Source organism: Betta splendens, chromosome 1, assembly GCF_900634795.4.
Source record: "Betta splendens chromosome 1, fBetSpl5.4, whole genome shotgun sequence".
NCBI classification, from domain to species: domain Eukaryota; kingdom Metazoa; phylum Chordata; class Actinopteri; order Anabantiformes; family Osphronemidae; genus Betta; species Betta splendens.
Window position 1 is genome coordinate 15,096,859 of NC_040881.3, and position 18,385 is coordinate 15,115,243.

General features: G+C 44.4%; 1 protein-coding gene across 1 annotated transcript; it reads right to left on the reverse strand.

Annotated features, from left to right (window-relative positions):
- Positions 1 to 5,979: 5,979 nt before the first annotated feature.
- On the reverse strand, positions 5,980 to 18,321 carry nomo (nodal modulator). The gene is made up of 31 exons (XM_029152228.3): positions 18,096 to 18,321; positions 17,626 to 17,715; positions 17,495 to 17,540; positions 17,302 to 17,402; positions 17,065 to 17,171; positions 16,898 to 16,970; positions 15,695 to 15,847; positions 15,420 to 15,557; positions 15,157 to 15,246; positions 14,946 to 15,051; positions 14,679 to 14,829; positions 14,415 to 14,586; positions 14,052 to 14,193; positions 13,741 to 13,872; positions 13,041 to 13,177; positions 12,863 to 12,950; positions 12,608 to 12,671; positions 12,430 to 12,525; positions 12,129 to 12,350; positions 11,511 to 11,593; positions 11,209 to 11,368; positions 10,405 to 10,531; positions 9,733 to 9,846; positions 9,466 to 9,593; positions 9,231 to 9,372; positions 8,953 to 9,036; positions 8,415 to 8,525; positions 8,171 to 8,272; positions 7,837 to 7,956; positions 7,616 to 7,708; positions 5,980 to 7,502 (listed from the first exon to the last, which is right to left on the reverse strand). The coding sequence occupies exons 1-31, from the start codon at positions 18,270 to 18,272 to the stop codon at positions 7,371 to 7,373; spliced, it is 3,681 nt and encodes a 1,226-aa protein (XP_029008061.1). The 5' UTR covers positions 18,273 to 18,321; the 3' UTR covers positions 5,980 to 7,370.
- Between the last annotated feature and the right edge of the window lie 64 nt (positions 18,322 to 18,385).

Sequence of the window (18,385 nt, forward strand, 5' to 3'; positions counted from 1 at the left end):
CAGTGGGTTTTTGCTGCAGCGATGCTACGTCTGTGTTTACAGAGGCTTCCAGCAGGTTTTTGTCTGAATCTCTGCACAGCGGGGGATCTATTAAAAAAAAAAAAAAAAAAGGCGGCAGCAGCATCTCATCCACGCTACCAGTCGTCTTGATTGTCACACTGACTATATTAATGTCTCTGAAATGCAAATGGCTCATCGATGGTACCAGCTCCACTCAGTCCGTGTGTCCTCTCGCACAGAAGATCGCCCACACCCGCTCCCACCGTGTCATCTCCTCTTCCTCGGGCGAACCGGCAGTGGAGGTCAGTGAGGACTTGGCTCTTTCTCCCTCTCTCGCACACACATGCACGCCATCAGACCCCATCCTCCTTTTCCTCACTCAGTGCCTCCAACACGAGGCTCCGCTGACTGTTTCCACGGAATCCAATCTGCACCCCAAACCCTCTTATGTCGTCACTGGTCTGACTATTCGCCCGCTTAATGAGTCCAGCGAGGATCAGGAAAAGGTACATGCGGCTAATCAAAATGCGTGTTGTATCTGGCTGCGTCACCGGTATCCTCCCACCGCTGCCCAGCAGAGTGTGAAGGGTGAGACGAGGGGACCGTTCCTCTCATTATCCTCGATCACCTGGTAAAACGACACTGGGGCTGTAGATGGCAGACCCTTTGATCAAACGGCGACGGCTGGATGGATTCCGTTCCCGTGTTCGTCGCGGTAACGCGGAGGCAGGACCTTTCTGAGCATCTAGGCGATGTACGCGCCTGGAGATCGAATGGCTTTGTCTATGAATGAGGCGATTTTCTATTAAGATCCACGCTCGCCACACAAAAACGGTTGATTTGCACATCACGGCGCTGTTGGAATTAAATCAGTCCCACACCTGGCCTGGAAGGGCTGCTATAACGACCGGTTGGGCGTTAATCGATAGCGGTAGCTGTGCAAGGCGCTGTTGAATATTTAACATTCCATGCTCATCCACCAGATGTACTGAGGACAGGTCTTAGTAAATATACGCCTTTCAGCTGAGGCTTCCTCGAGGGCGTCAGCAGCCTTTGTCCTGCTCCACACAGTGACTTTGCTCAAGGACTTCACCAACTCACGTCTGATCAACTTCTCTCCCATGTACACACACCAGACACCTCTCTGTCTTCCTGCCCCCTCTGTCTCACTCCTCCTCCCCTCTCTTCAGGCTCCGTTGACCATACAGATGACAGTATAGACTACAGCACCAGTGTATCGGAACCGAGAGCCGAGGAGAGCGATGAGGGAGGAGAGACGAGGTATGAGAGAAAACGAGATAGATAGAGAGGTGGAGAGAGAGAGAGAGAGAGAGAGAGAGAGAGAGAGAGAGGAGAGAGAGAGAGAGAGAGAGAGAGAGAGAGAGAGAGAGAGAGAGAGAGAGGCAGCCCTTCCCACCTTCCCGGACCCTGTCAGCCTTTTCATTACCATGATGTCTGTGCTTTTATCACTCTGCTTGCCAATAGAAATGTCTTGACCCCAACATTTCACGAGCTGTGAGGAGGACGGTCAACCTTTTGACCTTGTGCGGGATGGAGAGGTGCGGCCGGCATGTTGAGGACAGCCAGTGGCAGCCTTTGTTCAGGGCTCACCTTACCGTGGACTGTGCCAACCGTGAACCACAGCGTCTTGGCTCCCAGTGCTGCAGGGGCTTGGGCTGCTTGTCATTTTCCACATTTCTCTCTCCCCTTCAAATCTCTGCTGCCAGCTCTCTAATGCGCGCAGTAACTCTGGAATACAAGGCGTAATATTTCTGTGCCTTTAAGAGCTAGATTGCTAAATATTTCCAAATAACAGACTGGGAAGAAAGGTGATACACTTCATTATTGATTTAGAGAAGTGGCATCTACTGTATGAACCTGCAGACATTTCTGTACATTAAACTGCAAATGAGGGTAAATCATAGGAGAGATAGAGGCGGTAAACAAGTCAGCGAAACGCTCCACACAGAACAGAGTCACCTGTAGAGATCAAGCACTCTGGCACATGTGGTGATTATAAGGTGAGACACAAAGAAGGATGTGGCTTGTGACAGTTATGACAGTGGTACAAGCCTCAGACTAAGGCTGAATATTAATTGTACCATGCAGCTAGTGAATAACAAAGGTTTGGCATTTGTCATGTTCCTCCACTCACTTTTAGCTTTAATACAGTATGTCTACTGTGTGTGGCTGTTTCCAACTATTCTAACCAAACCCAGGGCTCATTATCTGGATTAGATGAGGGAACACCAGAAGTGTTGCTCTTGATGACCACAGTCAGCCTCCCCTGGTCTAAGTTCACTGGAGGAGACGGCATCTGATGGGCAAACTGGTTGTAGTGGGGATTTGGAGGTAAGAGAGTGACAAATGTGCAGATGCCGTTCTCAGAAGCTGAGATGGGAAACGGCGAAAGAAAAGTGAGTGAGGTCACGTGAAAGCAAAACAACAGGACTGAAAGATCCAGCTGCTGCACATAACATCACCTAATGGAGTTGTGGGTAACCATAAACGCGAGGCATAAGCTGGAGGCAAGGTATGAGTCCAGTAATGGACAATGACAGACACTTCCAAATAATCAACAAGTCCTTGAACAGAAACACAGCAAACCCAGGTAAGCAGCCCCCTGAAAACTACAGGGAACACAGAAAAGCCACCGTTAAAAATGGCCTCAAAGCCGAAACATGAAGGCACAACAGACACACTGGCAGAGTATGTGAGAAACAAGACTCTCTATATACTACAGAGACTAATTACTACAGAAAACAGGTGTGTGAGAGTGAGAGGGCTGAGCTAGCGGGGCCAGGTGTGAGGAAGCCTGTGAGGGACGTGGAAAAACAAGGACAAAAATGGATGAGGAAAGACCAGGAAACGTATATCTGTAAGAAATGAAACCAGAGCCCTGAGACCTCGGCAGCTTCTCTGACTCTCTGACTCTCTGACTCACTCACTCACTCACTCACTCACTCACTCACTCACTCACTCACTCACTCACTCACTCACTCACTCACTCAAAGTTACAGTATATGTTTTGGTCTCCACCAAAACATATACTGTAACTTTAGAAGCTCAAAGGCTTCAAGCAAACTACATCTCTTTAATTACCAAATCATTCCTTTCCACATGCATTACAAGTGCTGAAACTGTGTGATCCATTGTTAAAAAAGAATCTAAGTATTAATAGGTTACATTTACGCAGCTGATCCATTTGTAAAGTTCTGGCGGCCAGGCGCATGAAAGGCTCTCTTCCTTTTTGGGCCCTTGGCTTTCAATCCTCTCAAAGGTCAGCGCTGTTAAAACCGTACACCATTAATCAATAGTGCAGATCCGGAGGTCAGAATTCCCCAAAGGTGAACCTCGTGTGCAATAACACAAATGTCCTTGTGTCTCTATGTACTGAGAAGATGAAATGATGAAAGTGATTTTACTGTGAACTGATTCTGCTGTCTGCCTCATCTTCTTCCTCTGAGTCTGAAAGGATGAGTGATGTGGGACTTTTAGTGCCCTCCTGCTCTTTCAGATTACATTAGCCCCGTTAGCTTTATCAAATCTGGCAAATAATAAGTAGGCATAAGGTTTATATAAAAAAGAGTGACGTGACACACCTACTGTAATGATGGTAACTGGCACCTAGAGTGCACACACACACACACACACACACACACACACACACACACACACACACACACACACACACACACACACACACACACACACACACACACACACACACACACACACACACACACACACACACACACACACACAAAAAAAAGCAGGCAGTAGATACTATTACACATCATGCTCACTTCTGCCCATCTTGTCATCATGCCCTATGAATATTTAATTTCCACCCGCCTCTCTGGCCTTCTCATCACACGTCTGGTATTAATGTGCCACAGACAGTGCGCTGCGCCCTCTACGCTCCCTCCCGCCGCTCCGCGATGACTCTGTGTCCCCGCCAATTCATTACCACTGGTTAGGGTGACCCAGGCCGGGCAGTGCGGCGCTGCCGACGCAAATGGAGTGAGGTTACATGAGGTGACGCCGTGATGCAAATGAAGCGGACGCAGGGTCGCTGCTGATTCCACAAAAGGATACTGCACTTTTCCAAAACAGTGGCCGCCAAGAAACAAGGAACAGTCGCTGAGACACATCCTCGACAGAGTCCTATGTGGATAATTTGCAATTACTGTACAGATTTTAACAGAAAACATTAATTTAATCGATTATAATGATACTGATGTTGGTGTTTTATTGGGGGTGTGTAAATCCCTGTTGGGAGAACTAATTCTACACATTATCTGCTTTAAAAAGGCTTCCACTAATCCTCGTTTTGCTGAGGAGTTCTGGTAAGCCTTCAAGGACCCCTGTGGGCTCCTGGAACCCAGTTTGGGAGCTACAGTACTTAAAGGCTGTGTAAGGAGTGACTGGAGCTCTGGTGAAGACAAACACTGATTCAGAAATATAAATGAGAGAAAGTGGAGAACCATGACTCACGTCTGCAACAGGCCGTCGCACGTTATGGAGCTGAGTGATGAGGTTATGTGACAGAAATGCTGACCCTGGTCTCTTAGCTGCTGCTGCTGCTGCTGCTGCTTTCATTATCCGGGTTGCTTCACACTGATCCTGTGCTGGGCGGCTCCCCCTAATTGGCCGCATCTCATCAAGACAAAATGGCATCTGATGAGCCCAGCGTGGGTAAGTGGAAACAGGTAAGAAGGACAATAATGACATCAGCCTTAATGAATGGCTTTTTTGCAGCAGCAGCAAAGACCTAAAGGCCACAGAACTATATAAAAACGGATCTTTGCCAAGTTGTTTCACCCAGAAAGTATTATTTTGATATGACACAGCTTCTGCACGATTTCATAACAATAGTAATAATCAATACATCCTGTGTGTTACCACAAGTGGAAGGCAGAATTAAATGACTGACTAGTGAACAAACTCTAGGACGCACCCAGACAAATGCTGGGATATTCCTCTTACATGCAGATGTTATGGAGGTGAACCAGATATTAAACACCAGTTATTACTGGACTTTCCCGGAAGACAACTTCAAATGAGGATCATCGTGTGGTGTGTCTGTCTTGATGTGCAAGTGGGCAATTAGTGAACACATTAGCCACATGAAGCTACTGCTGCTCCTATGGCAACAAAAACCCTGCACTTCCACTGGAACCAGCTGCAGCACGTTGCGTCCAACATCAGGAAGACTCAGACATAGCACAGCGGGAAACAGATGTGGATAATGTGAGTGTTTCACCTCATTGAATTGGGGATCATCTATAACTCATAATCTTTCCAGTTTAGGGCTATGCCAGCATCAGTCTACAGAACCAGTAACAGAACCAGTCACACGTTTATAACAAGCACTAAGTTGGAAATCCCATCCTCACGGCCCACATTCTAGCTGCCGTAGCCAATATTTTAGTGTCCTCATAATATTTATGTCAGTGTGACATGTAATTTGCTGTGGTCTACTTGCATGACTGACAGTAGCTGACAACGAAAACTACAAAGGGCTCAGAAAAAATAAATAAATAAATGTATTTTATAAATAAAATGGACCTTTTGAAAGGCAGCTCGGATGCCTGTGAAGTCGGCTCTACTGTAGTTCATTAACGTCTTTGCCATCAGAGATGTCTCGCATGATCCAGTGGGCAGCACAGATCGAACGGAGCATACTTAAAACCCAGGAAAATGTGGCTCTGCAGACAGCTCTGCTATTACAGCACTTTAAGCTCTTAAAGAGAAACCAGTTGGCCCTGGCTTCACTCTCATGCATCCTGGCCATTTTATACCTGAGCTCTAGTAGAAGTAAAGGAATAATGAGATAGGTTTGTTTGACTCTTAATGACTGTCCATTTACTTTTGATCAAGTAAATTAGCATGATATCGCTTTACGGATCACAGCTATAGTCTATCTAGTCCAGCGTGACACTGCCCCCTACTGGCAAAAACTTAAACAAATGTCAATATCTTTCCATCAAACTTTATTCATCATCTCAAAAAATTAACAGATTCTGGCCAAATGACAATTTCACCCCCCTCCCTCACCCCAACCCAACTAATCAACTCTGCCTAAATGTGGACTAATTGGAATGTCTTTCAGCTCAGTAAATAGTCAGTGGCCTTTTATCCTTCAGTGAACGTCAGACAAAGCAGATGTGTTGAATACAAAAAATAATTGGGGTCTGTAGTTTCCACAGTGCATTACACAGCTCAGCAGCAACACAATGAGCTTATGAAATGACAATTTTGCCTTACATTTCTAAGTTAAACTCAAGGTCATGGCTGAGCCTTTGTAGATGTTCCTATTCGTTTCATCTGCAGATGTGAGGATTCTTAAATTTAATTATTACCTTCTCAAAATCACAGCTGAAAGACATTCCCCAGCATTTAAACTAAGTTATCGGCCCAAATGATTACTCGTTAATAAATTAATCAACTATCTGTTATTCCATAGTACTACTCCCACACCACGATCCACTCGCCTCAAAAAATAAACAAAAAAAAAGTTCAAGCAGTATTCAGCTCACAGATCCAGCACACCAACACTTTCCTGAGTTAACAGAGTTAGTCAGTGGGCTACTGTACGTTACAGTTGCTCCAGACATGTCATTATCTTGTCCACATTTTTGATTGCCTTTCAGTCAGAAGGCAATTCAGTTTATTTTGAAAAATATGGAGTCAAATAAGGGTCAAAAAGATTTGCTTTTTACGCATTAGACCAATTTCCAATGTGGGAAGTCTGTACACAAATGTAACTGATAATGAAAACATAGTTTTTCTCAAACCTTTTAGTGTAAATACCATTAAGATATTTTTGTAGAAAGTTCATCTTAACCCTGTTAAAATCTTTCTGATGCATATTTAAGCTCCAGACCATAAAACATTATACTTAAGGTCATTGTGGTAGCTCGGATTAGATGCAATTCTGTCTTGTCTGAATTAACGAGACATGGTTCCACATGGTGCCTGATAGTGGTAAAATAAATGTTAGGACTCATATCAAAAGCATTCAAGTGCTTTCTGAATACAAGCAAAAGAGTTGACTTAGATAAATTACAAAGGTATAAAATGGCTCATTCTTTCGCAAACGTTTCAACAATGAGTGTTTTTGAAAACTAAAGTCGTAACAAAAAGATGCAACAACCTGTTAAATGGCAGTAACCAGTCCAGAATATCTGAATAGCCAATGAGGTGGAGGTAACATTGTCAAGTGGTTTGCTTGGGCTTCCTGAAAGTTAAATAGTTCACTATCACCCAGCACTAGCCGTGGCCATGTTAGATGTTGAACCTGGGGCACGGGGTGCAGGTGTTTGTGTGCTATTGTGTGCACAAGCAGGGGAACTGTGGTTGTGTTATCATGTACGTCTGGCCTTCTGCCTCTTGGCTTGACGTTTGGCTTCATCCACAGCCACACTCTCTGCACTGGTTTGGGCCATGCTTCTGACCCCCTGGATACGGTTTGCGAGCTGTAGCAGAAGGGGAATCACCTGCAAACAGGAGGATAAAAAGATATGAAAGGCTTCATGGATTTAAAGAGTTTCCTGCTAAATTAATAAGGGAAATCTGCGGAAGGAGGGAGTGCTTGAAGACATCTGTGTACCTTCTCATGGTTGTATGCTGCTAACAAGAGCAGCAATGTGAGGGGCAGAGCTATGTAAGAGCCTTGGGCAACATCCTGGTCAGGCACTTTACGCTGAGGGGAAAGCACACAGCACATCAGATGAACAGCCCAGTAATGTACAATAAGTCACTCTATAAACCCTGGTGTCTGATGTTTAGCAGTTGTAGGCTAAGACTGACTTAAAAAAGAAAACCACGTACAGTGGGATTAAAGGTGAGTGTGACGTGCTTGTGGTATCCGGTGGAGGTGAAGGAGACCTGGGGCAGAGTGAAGTCATACTGGGAGCGGGACAGTGTGGAGTACAGCATCAGGACATAGCTCTGGGAGGCACAAAACAGAAGAAACAGGTGACTGCAAATCCAACAACAGCACCGTGGGTTAAAGGTCGCCCCCCCCTTACTGATTCCTTAGCATTAACCATGAGAGTTTTTCTTTTACTGTACTTCTCAAGATGTTTACAAGACATATATGACATATAAGATATGCAGGCTGGAAAAGTGATTTAGCTCCAAGAGACAAAAGCCAAACAAATACCTCTCCATCTCTGTCCAGCGGAGGGAAGTGGAAAAAGAGGGACTGTCCTAGAGAGACGGTGTTGATTGGATTGTCCAGATTGTCGCTCTTGTACAGTTTCACCTGGATAAAAGGAGGTAAAATACTAACTCTTCACTTAACAATGACGTACCTGCTATCTGAGTGTTACGTGGTAAATGTTAATATTAAAATTTATAAATAATGGGAGCAAAAATGTCAAACTAATTATGAGATAACGTCTTACAGAGAGTGTGGGGAGATGTTCAGGAGACGTGATGACATTTCCACTGAGGTCAAACTGATTGATCTGCCTGAAGGCGATGATGTTGACCCCTTCAATGTCGCTGCTGTCAACCTGAGAAAAAAACGCGCAGAGCTTAGCGTACAGATAAACTGCTGAACTCCTAAATAAAGCGGCAACTGTGAATAAAGGCTTTGTACAAGTCACACGGTGAGATAAAAGACAGAGAATTAAGTGGAATTAAGGCATTTCCAGCCGCGCCACAGAGACCGGCGCCTCTGCACCTTTTAGACAAGCTGGAATAGTGAAATGAGTCATTTAAACTGGGATTACTGCTGCTTTTGTGCAGCGTTTAGGAAATGACCCATGTGATAAGGCTGCTGATAAGTCATCATCACAGTCATTTCAACAATTCAATTACAGAAGTTGTTCTCTCGTATCTATTTTTTTTCGTAAATGTGTTATGGAAGTCGGGCAGGGAGATTTGCAGCAAACAGCGGTGTTGCAAATCTAGTTCCACAAACACAAAGCTGCTGCCTACCTCTACAGCCCTGTGCTGTGGCAGGGCTCTCTCTATGTGGTCGTTGCCTTCGGTTCGTAGCTGAATCAGATATTTGCACCCAGGCTGCAAAGAAACAGTCCGTTAATGAGGTCATTAAAGACTTACAGTACAATGTACTACAACAGCAGTTCATAGATTCAATATGCCTGCTGTGTGGAATGCCTAATGAGGCTCACACACTGCATTTCCCACCGATCTGGAACAGGTGGGTGGCCACACCAATGTGGTGACTATCCGTAAAAAAGAACAGTCCTCACCAGCAGACCCCTGAGTCTGAAGTGGCCTTCCTCATCAGTGACGGTGTCCTCGCTGTAGAGGCTACACTCTCCCTGCCCCACGGCCTCCACAGCCACATCTCTCTCTGGGTCCCCACTGAGCGACTGCACAGCTCCGTAGCAGCTGTGGACGTAAAACCACAAGACACGTGCAATTCTGAAGCAATACGTACGGAGGCGTGTGGTTTGTATGTGTTCCTCAATGATATTCCAGTACCTGTATGCGGTCTTGATGCCAGTGATATCAATGCTGAGGTTCTGGCCCTCTTCCACAGTGATCATCTGAGATGCCGGCTCAAAGCGGAATTCTTTCATCATGGGCTTAAAGTAGTACTGTCCGGGACTCTGCAGAGGACACAGTGAATATGTCAACAAGAAATCAAGTCAAAGCCTTACTTCAATATGCCTCACAGCTCTGAGGGCTGTTGCCTTTCACAGTGAAGGGTTATGAAGCCCAGAGACACGTGAACAAGGTCATTCATACCAGGTTATTGAAGGTGAGCAGGCCGGTGTCCTGCGTCAGTAAGTTAGACCGAAACTGTCCTCCACTGAGGGACAGAAGGACGCCTGACAGGGGCTGGCCATCCTCCGATTTGATCTACAAAAAGGATGACTTTGGTCATTTCACAAAAAAGATCACATGGACCAAAAGTCTGCAATGATGAAGTAATGAAATCACAGTCATTCACTTTACTACTGTAAAGTCGGCCTTAATCAGACTGACGCGTGACTGTCATGTGTGATCATCTGTTTCAGAGAGCTTTTACAGAAGAGGGATAAACAAATGCTGCGCAGAAGATTTCAAAGTCATCTATCAAAAGGTGTGACAGGGAAACTGAAACTGATCATTTGTGCCAGGATCTCATGGCCGCCGCAGATAATTGCAGACCCTTTTAACGAAGGCACGAAGACAACACAGGGACAGAACAAAGCAAAGAGCACAAGCAATTCAACTATCACCACTGATCTTTTTTATTATTATTATGTTTATCAAATACTAACAGAAGGGCCTGATAATAGCTTATCACTGTGTCACTTTAATCAGTGAGAGTTAGAAATGTGGAGATCCTTAATTATAAAAAACTAGATGAAAGTGTCAGCTAAGCGGCGATTATTTCACTGTCATGAGGACAACAATAACAGTTGTCACTTTTACCTTGAAGGTGACACCAGCCAGAGCGAATGCCTTGAAATCTCCCTGGGTTCCCTCCACGGGACTCAGGATGAATCCCTCCTTACTGGCGCTGATGTCGTACCGCCGATCGCTATGGAGCGGACCCACACTGAGGAGGAGAATCCGTCACTCTGTATGAATATTTTATACTATATGTGACACATATATATTATGTGTCACGTGATTGCTGAGAGCTGAACAAGGCTGCTCTGGATCCATTTTGTAAAAATCAACCCAAAATCATTTCTAGCCAATATTGCTGCAAGAAAGAACTGCCTTTTTTCAGGGCTTGAGGCAACTGCTGAGAAGCTCGAGAGGGACCAACGCCTTTGGATGACTCATGAGGCAAAACTAAACTCTAAACTCTATAATATGAATTTCTATACTACTACTACTAATAATAATAATAATTGAAACTTCATTGATCCCACACTGGGGAAATTAATCTCAGCACTTTTACCCATCGCCTGAGGGTAGCAGTGGGCAGCCACAGCCAGCGCCTGGGGAGCTAGTGAGAAGTGTCTTACTCAAGGACACACTTGGTGCTCTGGTGGGCTTAGAACCTGAGACCTTCTGCTTCCCAAGCCAACGCTCTACCAACTAAGCCACCAAGCCACCAGAATCTAAAATGATCTGGAGGCAAGTAAAAAAAGGCAACAACAAACACATCATCTTCCTCTAACTTTTCTTTATACACAACATGTCTGTCCAAAGACTGAAGCACATTTAGCTAGAAAACACATCTGTATTAAATGTATGTAACTTCAAAGTGCTGGGTTCTCATACCTGTATCCTCCCATTTCATCAGTGGCCACAGTAATGAGTGGTTCAGCTGTTCCTCTTTCAGAGATGGAAATCTCTACACCCTCTAGCTCTGGTGACACCTTGCCCTCCAGGAACAGGCCTGCCCGGCCTGTGATGTCCACCAGCTGCCCTGGACACGACTCTGAAGGCAAAGTTAATATTAGTCAGGTAGCCTGTTAGTGATACAGTGCCACAGTGCTTCAGTTCACCCTTCTTCTATAAAGACGGAGATAATAAATAACTAGTTAAATGTGTTGGATTACAATGCTTGTGATGAGTCTTACCCCCAGTAATAGTGGCCTCTACCTCAGGAGGGTAAAAAAGTAGCTCCTTGGAGGACGGAGTGACTGTGATCTTCTCTCCAGCCCTGCGCAAAATACATAAAGAACATTACAATAAGGCTTAATGTGGTACAGCACTGTCTGAGGACACAACAAGCCTTCATACACTGATTTACTAATATTATTATAGTTGATAATAATAAACACTTGAATGATTATTGCAGTAGGAGTGGGATGAGTTGTTTTTGTGATGCAGGGTTCTGGAGGTAAAAGTCATTTCCTCCACAGACAGTTTTAGACGAGTCATAGCTTCTACGCTTTCACAGTTTGTACAAGCTGAATCATCAGGACCAAAGATGAATGGCTGTCCTGTGTTACTCTGTTATGTTCAGACCAGCTCAAGACACCGGAGGTAAAGACTGCACTTTAAAATAACAGTCAGCAGTTTAAATAAATGCTCAGTAATTTACTGTCTAACTTTAAATAAGGCCTTAAAATAGAAGCCTATTTTTGCTTTTGCAATCTCCCACCGTGTCGTCTAGAGACATTCCTGGTTCAACACAAAATGGCATCATGAATTTCTAAATATAAACAGTAAAGATGTGTGAAATGCAATTCAACCTGGCCCAGTAGGAGAACTCATAATGAAAGGGCCCTGTCAGTTCGTCAGCTTTCTCCTGGACTGGAGGATTCTCATCCCTCGCACCGCCCTCCTCTTCTGCAGCACGTCGCTCTCGCTCCTGGCGGCGCAGCTGGATTTCCTGCAACTGCTGCTCCTGCCTCTGCTCCTCCAGGCTTCGCAGGGGGCCCAGGACCAGCGCCGGCTCGCTCTCGATGGACGATCTGACCGAGCAGACGGCAATTAGCCGGACAATTGCAACAATAACACAGCAGCTAGTATTATTTTACAAGTTTTTATTACTTAATAGTAACTGTGACATCCAGGATCTTGTCAGTAGTGATGACTCCAGTTACTTGATGGCGCACTGCAGTGAGCGTCAAGATACTGGGAGCCGATCTGTTGCAAACAGGTTAACAATAGTTACTTGGATGAACTATACCAGTGGACATAAAACTGTAAACCACCATAGATCACTTACGTATCGTAGGTGTAGAAGTCCTGTTCAAACTGGTGGCAGGAGCGTGGGGTGACTTTGTAAACACCTGGACAAGTCATTTCTGGTGATTAATTACTTTGCTCTACTTTTATTTTTAGCCAAGTCTGACATGGACCTTTTGGCCAGAAAAGCTGTACTCTACATGAGGGAACAGCTGGTACATGCGTGTTTTTCCTTTCTCAATATGCTAATTTATTCTATGTTTAGCTAATGAGAGGTCAGAAACATGAAGCTCACCGGGCTTGGAGAGGCAGAAACGGTTGACTCCCTTGGAGAGGTTGTACACGCCAACGTTCTCAGGTTTGCTGCCATCCTGGAAAAACTCCTGCGCAGGGAAACGTGCTCATTTTAAACCTAGTTTAGAGCCATGATTGTGACACAGAGTGGGTGACGCTGTGGCAGTGATAGTACTGACCAAGGTAATGGCATGGGAGAGAGAGCAGCGCAAGATGTAGCCAATCTGTCTGAACTCCACCCCCAGGACGTCGGAGTTTAGAACCTCCACTTCGACTGACTTGTGCTTCCAGCACCACTCCTCATGGGAAATACTCACTGGCAGGGACAAGGACAAGAGGGAATGACAGTAAGGATTGAGCAGGCTGAAATTAAAATAAAAGATATTCTGATGATCTCATCTTTAAAGTAATGCTTAAGAAAGTTAACTTCTTGCCCTGCGCGGGCCTGGCATAGCGACAAGCTGAGTTAACATGCCTCAAAGATGCTGATTGTGCAGATAGCTTGCAGACACACAATATACATTGAGTGTATTGAACACTGAGGGAGATTGATGCAGCACCAGAAGGTACAGAAACACCAGTTGAATACGAGTGTGTCCTGCAGCTGGTACTAAACAATAATTATGATTAAACACTCCTAATTACTAATGGATTTGTCCAATATCATTAGAGATTAATTGGTGCAGGTACAATGCTTTGTTTGCTGACTTATATACTTGCTTTGATTAATTAAACTTAATGTAAATGCAATGTGTCTGTTAGATTTTTTTCTAAGTCTAACTATTTAATTTAAACTTTCTAAGCATTCCTACACCCAATGCATCACATTGGTTGCTACCTATACAGAGTTAAATTGTGCTCATGCTAGAACTGTCTCACCTTTATATTTCCCAGGTAAAACTCTGTCGAAGGAGAAGGTAAGGATGTCGCTGCTGCCAGACAAAGGCACTGACCTCCGCTCTCCCTGACGACTTACTGGCTGCAGGGTTACGGAGAGGTCATCGCAGGATGCTAATGGTCACCCAGAGGAAAGCCATGTGAAAGAAGAAACACATATTTCAGTTTTTGTAGTCCACTCCGGACTTCTTCTGCAGTAAGGGAATAAATAACCCACTTTCCTTTGATCAGAATTCTGTATAAAATGAATGTGATATCTAGCTAATGAAAGCAATGTTTTTCTCAATTCTTGCCTAGACAGTAGACTTTTCCAGAGACAGAAGCCATGAACTGAGTGAAGAGCAGGTCTGTGAGGGGCTGGTCCACAAGGGATACCTCCAGGGCTCGAGGCTGCAGAGCCAGGCCTGCTTTCACTTCTGCCTCAGGGAGAGTCACCTGAAGAGAATTCAAGGTTATTTTGCAAAAAGCCAAGGTTTCACCATAATGAGCACCACACCGAGGGTCTAAAATAAGCAGAATTACATTTATCAGGGTGACCAATGCACAATGCAAAGCGCAACAAGTGACTTCTCGTCAAGAGAGAGATAACAAATGCAGACTGAGCTTTGGACATATCCCAACTATAAAAATCAGAAAGACTGTTTGAGGCTTCCTACATGGACGCTGTAGTCTCCAGGTTTGGCCTGGAAGCAGAAGGCACCCTGAGGGTCAGAGTCCACAGTCCGGCTAGACGTCTTGTCTTGGTGTGTCAGAGTGACCTTGTAGCGACCCTGATGCTTCATGCCCTCAGGGAGGCGACTGATGGAGATCTGGCCACACACACTGAACCTGTTGAGGCATAAACAAAAGGCTTGTTAGCTGAAGGCAGAACAGCACAGAAATCCCATCTTTGACCTTTATGCATATCAGGGCAAACGTACCCTGCTGTGATGATGTCAGGAAGTTGAGGCGTGTTGGGGGCAATTTTCACTGTAACTGGCTCAAAGAACATGAGCTCCTTGTTGACACGGATGGTGTAGGTACCAGCTGTCATGTTCTCCAGACGGTAAGAACCATCCTCCTTGCTGACAACTGTCACGCCAGAGAAAATAAACATCGCTAGGTGGAGTGTTTCCATAGTTTTTTGGTTGTTTTTATGATTTAGGTAATGTGTGCAACTACAAAAGATATGAGCTTCAATTGTGTACCTTTGATCTGGTTGTTGAGTGATACTGATGCATCAGGGACGCCCTCCCCGTCAACACTATTCAGAACCCGACCTGTCACGGAGAAGCCCATGACCCGGAAAATGGGCTATACATGGGAAAACACAAACGCCACACACGTCAAACTGTGATACTTTATTCTTTTGGATCTTTTAGAGATGAACACTGATGTACTGACTGCTTGACTTCTTACCTCTAGTTTCAAGCTGTTGTGTTCCACCTTAAAATTCATCCTAGAAGGAGCAACATCAAAAGTGATCCTTTCTCCCCTATAGAACGGCACCTGAAGGTCAGAATTTCGAAAAAGATGATTTAGAGAAAGCAGGTTACATTTGTTTTTGATGAATCAGCGTCTGATCTCTGACTCACTGAATAATGTTTACTTGCTTTACATTTAAAGCTGTATTAAACCACAGCAACTGAAATATCCTTCCTAGGTTTTGACAGATAGCTTACCACGGTGTACTCTCCGCTGGCCAGTGATGAGAAGATAAAGGTGCCATCTTCCCTGGACAGAGCGCTGCACAGGTAGACCTGTGAGCTGTCTCCTGAATCTGCACCCTCCACAGGTGAGGTGTTACAGCCACTAATGTCCTGCAAACCATACCAAGGATGCATTAGGTAGGCAATGACACGTAGGAACCTACATGCTGCCCTGTATTTACTTTATTAAGATCACATTAGCTAGATTAAACAGGTGTGTTATTACTTGATTTCATGGAATTCTTTACCTCTCTCCTGACTGTGGCTGAGTACAGTAGGAAGGTGACCTCCTTCATGGGTTCTCCATCACTGCGAACCTCCCCCCAGACATCGTAGCCTCCGACCACCAGATGTTCGACCGCCGGGGCATTGGTATTGGAAACGTGCACTGACGTGGTGCTCTATAGGAAAATGGCAAGGGTTGCTGTTTGTGGGTTATGCTCAGGGTCAGAGTAACATCTCTGTCAGGGCTGGTGTTATTACTGCTGGAGATCATTAGTTTCAAACCTGCTAACCTCACAACTTCACAGGCTCATCGCAAGCTGAATGATGATGTTTTCTACCTTGATGTGATACTAAATTAGGAAAGATCTTTGAGATCATACATTCCCTTCCGTACTGATGACACTATTTAGGTTAAGTTGTGAAAAAATTGTACTGCGCATTGCACATTTCCTGAATAACTGACCAGACCTTGTACTTATTGATAATAGACAAGACATTACCTCTTTAAGGAGAGAAAGCCCAGCTCACCTAACCTTTATGACATTGTAATGAGTTTTAGTCAATGGGTTTAAATGGCTAATGTCTAATGTACTGGAGTAAATTAGAGGACTAAGACAGCAAATCATTATAGCATTAGATAGATAGATAGATTTAGTTTATCATAACTGAAATAATAAACTTAGCATATGTTGCTGATCATGTATAAAATCTGGATCACAGAGAATAAAACTTAAAAGCAGACATATTGCTTTTAATGCTAAAGAATATTGGACTTCGGTGCCTCATTAAGTTGTCTGTAACTTTTCATCCCAAACAGCCCTATAGATTGTCCACACTGCTTGTCTCAATTTGTGTATTTCCAGCACCCTGTTGGAAAACGCTGTTTAAGTAATCTGTCAAACATGTAGTTGTTGCCACATCTGAGCCCACACAGCACCCTGTAACACGTCAGTAGCTGCTTAGCTCTCTGTGTCGATGGAGCATATTGCTGTCTGTCATAGACGGCTATGCTGCAGCTCCACTCTGTCCAGTTGTGTGCGTATGAAATACTGTTCTTGTATTCTGTGTTTAAGAATGAGAATGGCCTAAAACATGGGTTCTACATGTGCTGGCACCTTTAAGGCAGATTTATATAAAGGCTGACATCTGACCTCACAGTTAGGATCAAGTTAATGCACTCACTTAATATCATTCACAACTTAGTGAAACATGAAATGACCACCTACCTGCTCTAAAGTCCAGGAGGGATGGGAAGCTGTGATGTCATAATTCCCAGGAAGTACTTTGAAGAATGTATATCTTCATTAAGAAACCAAAAAGAGGAAACATTTTGTGTTTGCCACAGAACCACTTGATTAAAAAGTTGTTTAACAAAAAGGTGAAAGGCACCCACTTTCCTCCAGGATGTGTAACAACACTCTGGATTTTCTCCTCTGTCCCTGACCGGCTAAGTTTGACTTCTACTCCTGATGGACCCAGCAAATGTCCTTTACTCAAAACCTAAACATTACATTACAGCGGTACATAGAAGGAATCAAGTTAAAAAGAATAATGCAATTAGCAAATATTTAAAAGTCTTTTATATAGACACAGGAAACCCTAAAGTTGGGTGTATGAGTGTAAATCTCACCATTCCAGAAACTGAAAAACCAGTAAAAACAAAGTTGATGTCCTCTTCTTTTGTACAGATGTCGCTGACTCCATCCACATGGAGGTCAACACTTGTGGGCTCTGATGACAACCGGAGAAAACATATACAAAAGACATGAAGAGTCTAGTAACAGGCCTGATAAGTAGTTTGTGAGCAGCTGTCACAGTCTTACCGAAGCTCCACCCTAGAGGAGGTTCAATCTTCAAAACAAAGTCTCCCTGTATAAAGAGCACGTGTATGTATTAGAATACGCATCAAAAGACACTGACTTAGTTCAAGACCCAATGTTAATGTTTCCTTTACCTTGTCATATAGAGGGATCATGAAGTAGCCGTTAATCGGGGCACAGTCCGTTTGATATTTCAGCGATCCTTGTTTTGTGTACAATTTGATCTGTGCATAAAAGACGAAAGTTTAGTGTATTTACGGTTTCTTAGCCTGATATAATATGCGTATCAGGGATTTAGTTAAGGTGACTAACTAACCAAACGGCTAATCCTAAGGAGGCGGTGAACGTAGTTAGGTTTCTAGTCAACCGTGTCGGTGGAGCTTACAGAAAGCACTCATTATCAAGCTAAGTTGATTAAATAAGCTTGTAAGTGCATAACAGTACTTTCCCTTTGTGTTTACTATAAAAACGCACTATGTTTCATTTACAACAATCTGCTTTGGTGGTTATTTCACCAGAAGTCTCCGCCTAACCTTTAGCTTCCTACCACACAGCAGCTAACAGTTAGCTCGCAGCTAGCTAGCTACAACGGTTGAACGCTCACCTCGATCAGGGAGTAGTTGATTTCAACGTCGGATTTCACGAATCCCCCACATGCCACCACTATGTCATCCGAGGACACGGTTAGAAACGGACAACAGGAGATGCAGATTAAAGCCAAAAGTGAGCCCACGTCAGCCCGGACCGTAATTCCCAACATTTTTTCGGACTGGTCTGTCATGGAGCACGCTGCCTCCGGTTCCGTACCAGCTGAGCCGCTGTCAGTCACCTGATACTGGAGGCGACAGCGGCCTCTACTGGACAGGAGGTGACGTCACCAGCAGTCATACAAGG

Coding starts and splice junctions, on each gene's coding strand:
- nomo (XM_029152228.3), bottom strand. CDS start 18,272: ATGACAGACCAGTCCGAAAAAATGTTGGGAATTACGGTCCGGGCTGAC. Junction 13,873..14,051: donor TGGAAAAGTCTACTGTCTAG/GCAAGAATTGAG, acceptor GGTGACCATTAG/CATCCTGCGATGACCTCTCC. Junction 9,594..9,732: donor TGCTCACCTTCAATAACCTG/GTATGAATGACC, acceptor TGTCCTCTGCAG/AGTCCCGGACAGTACTACTT.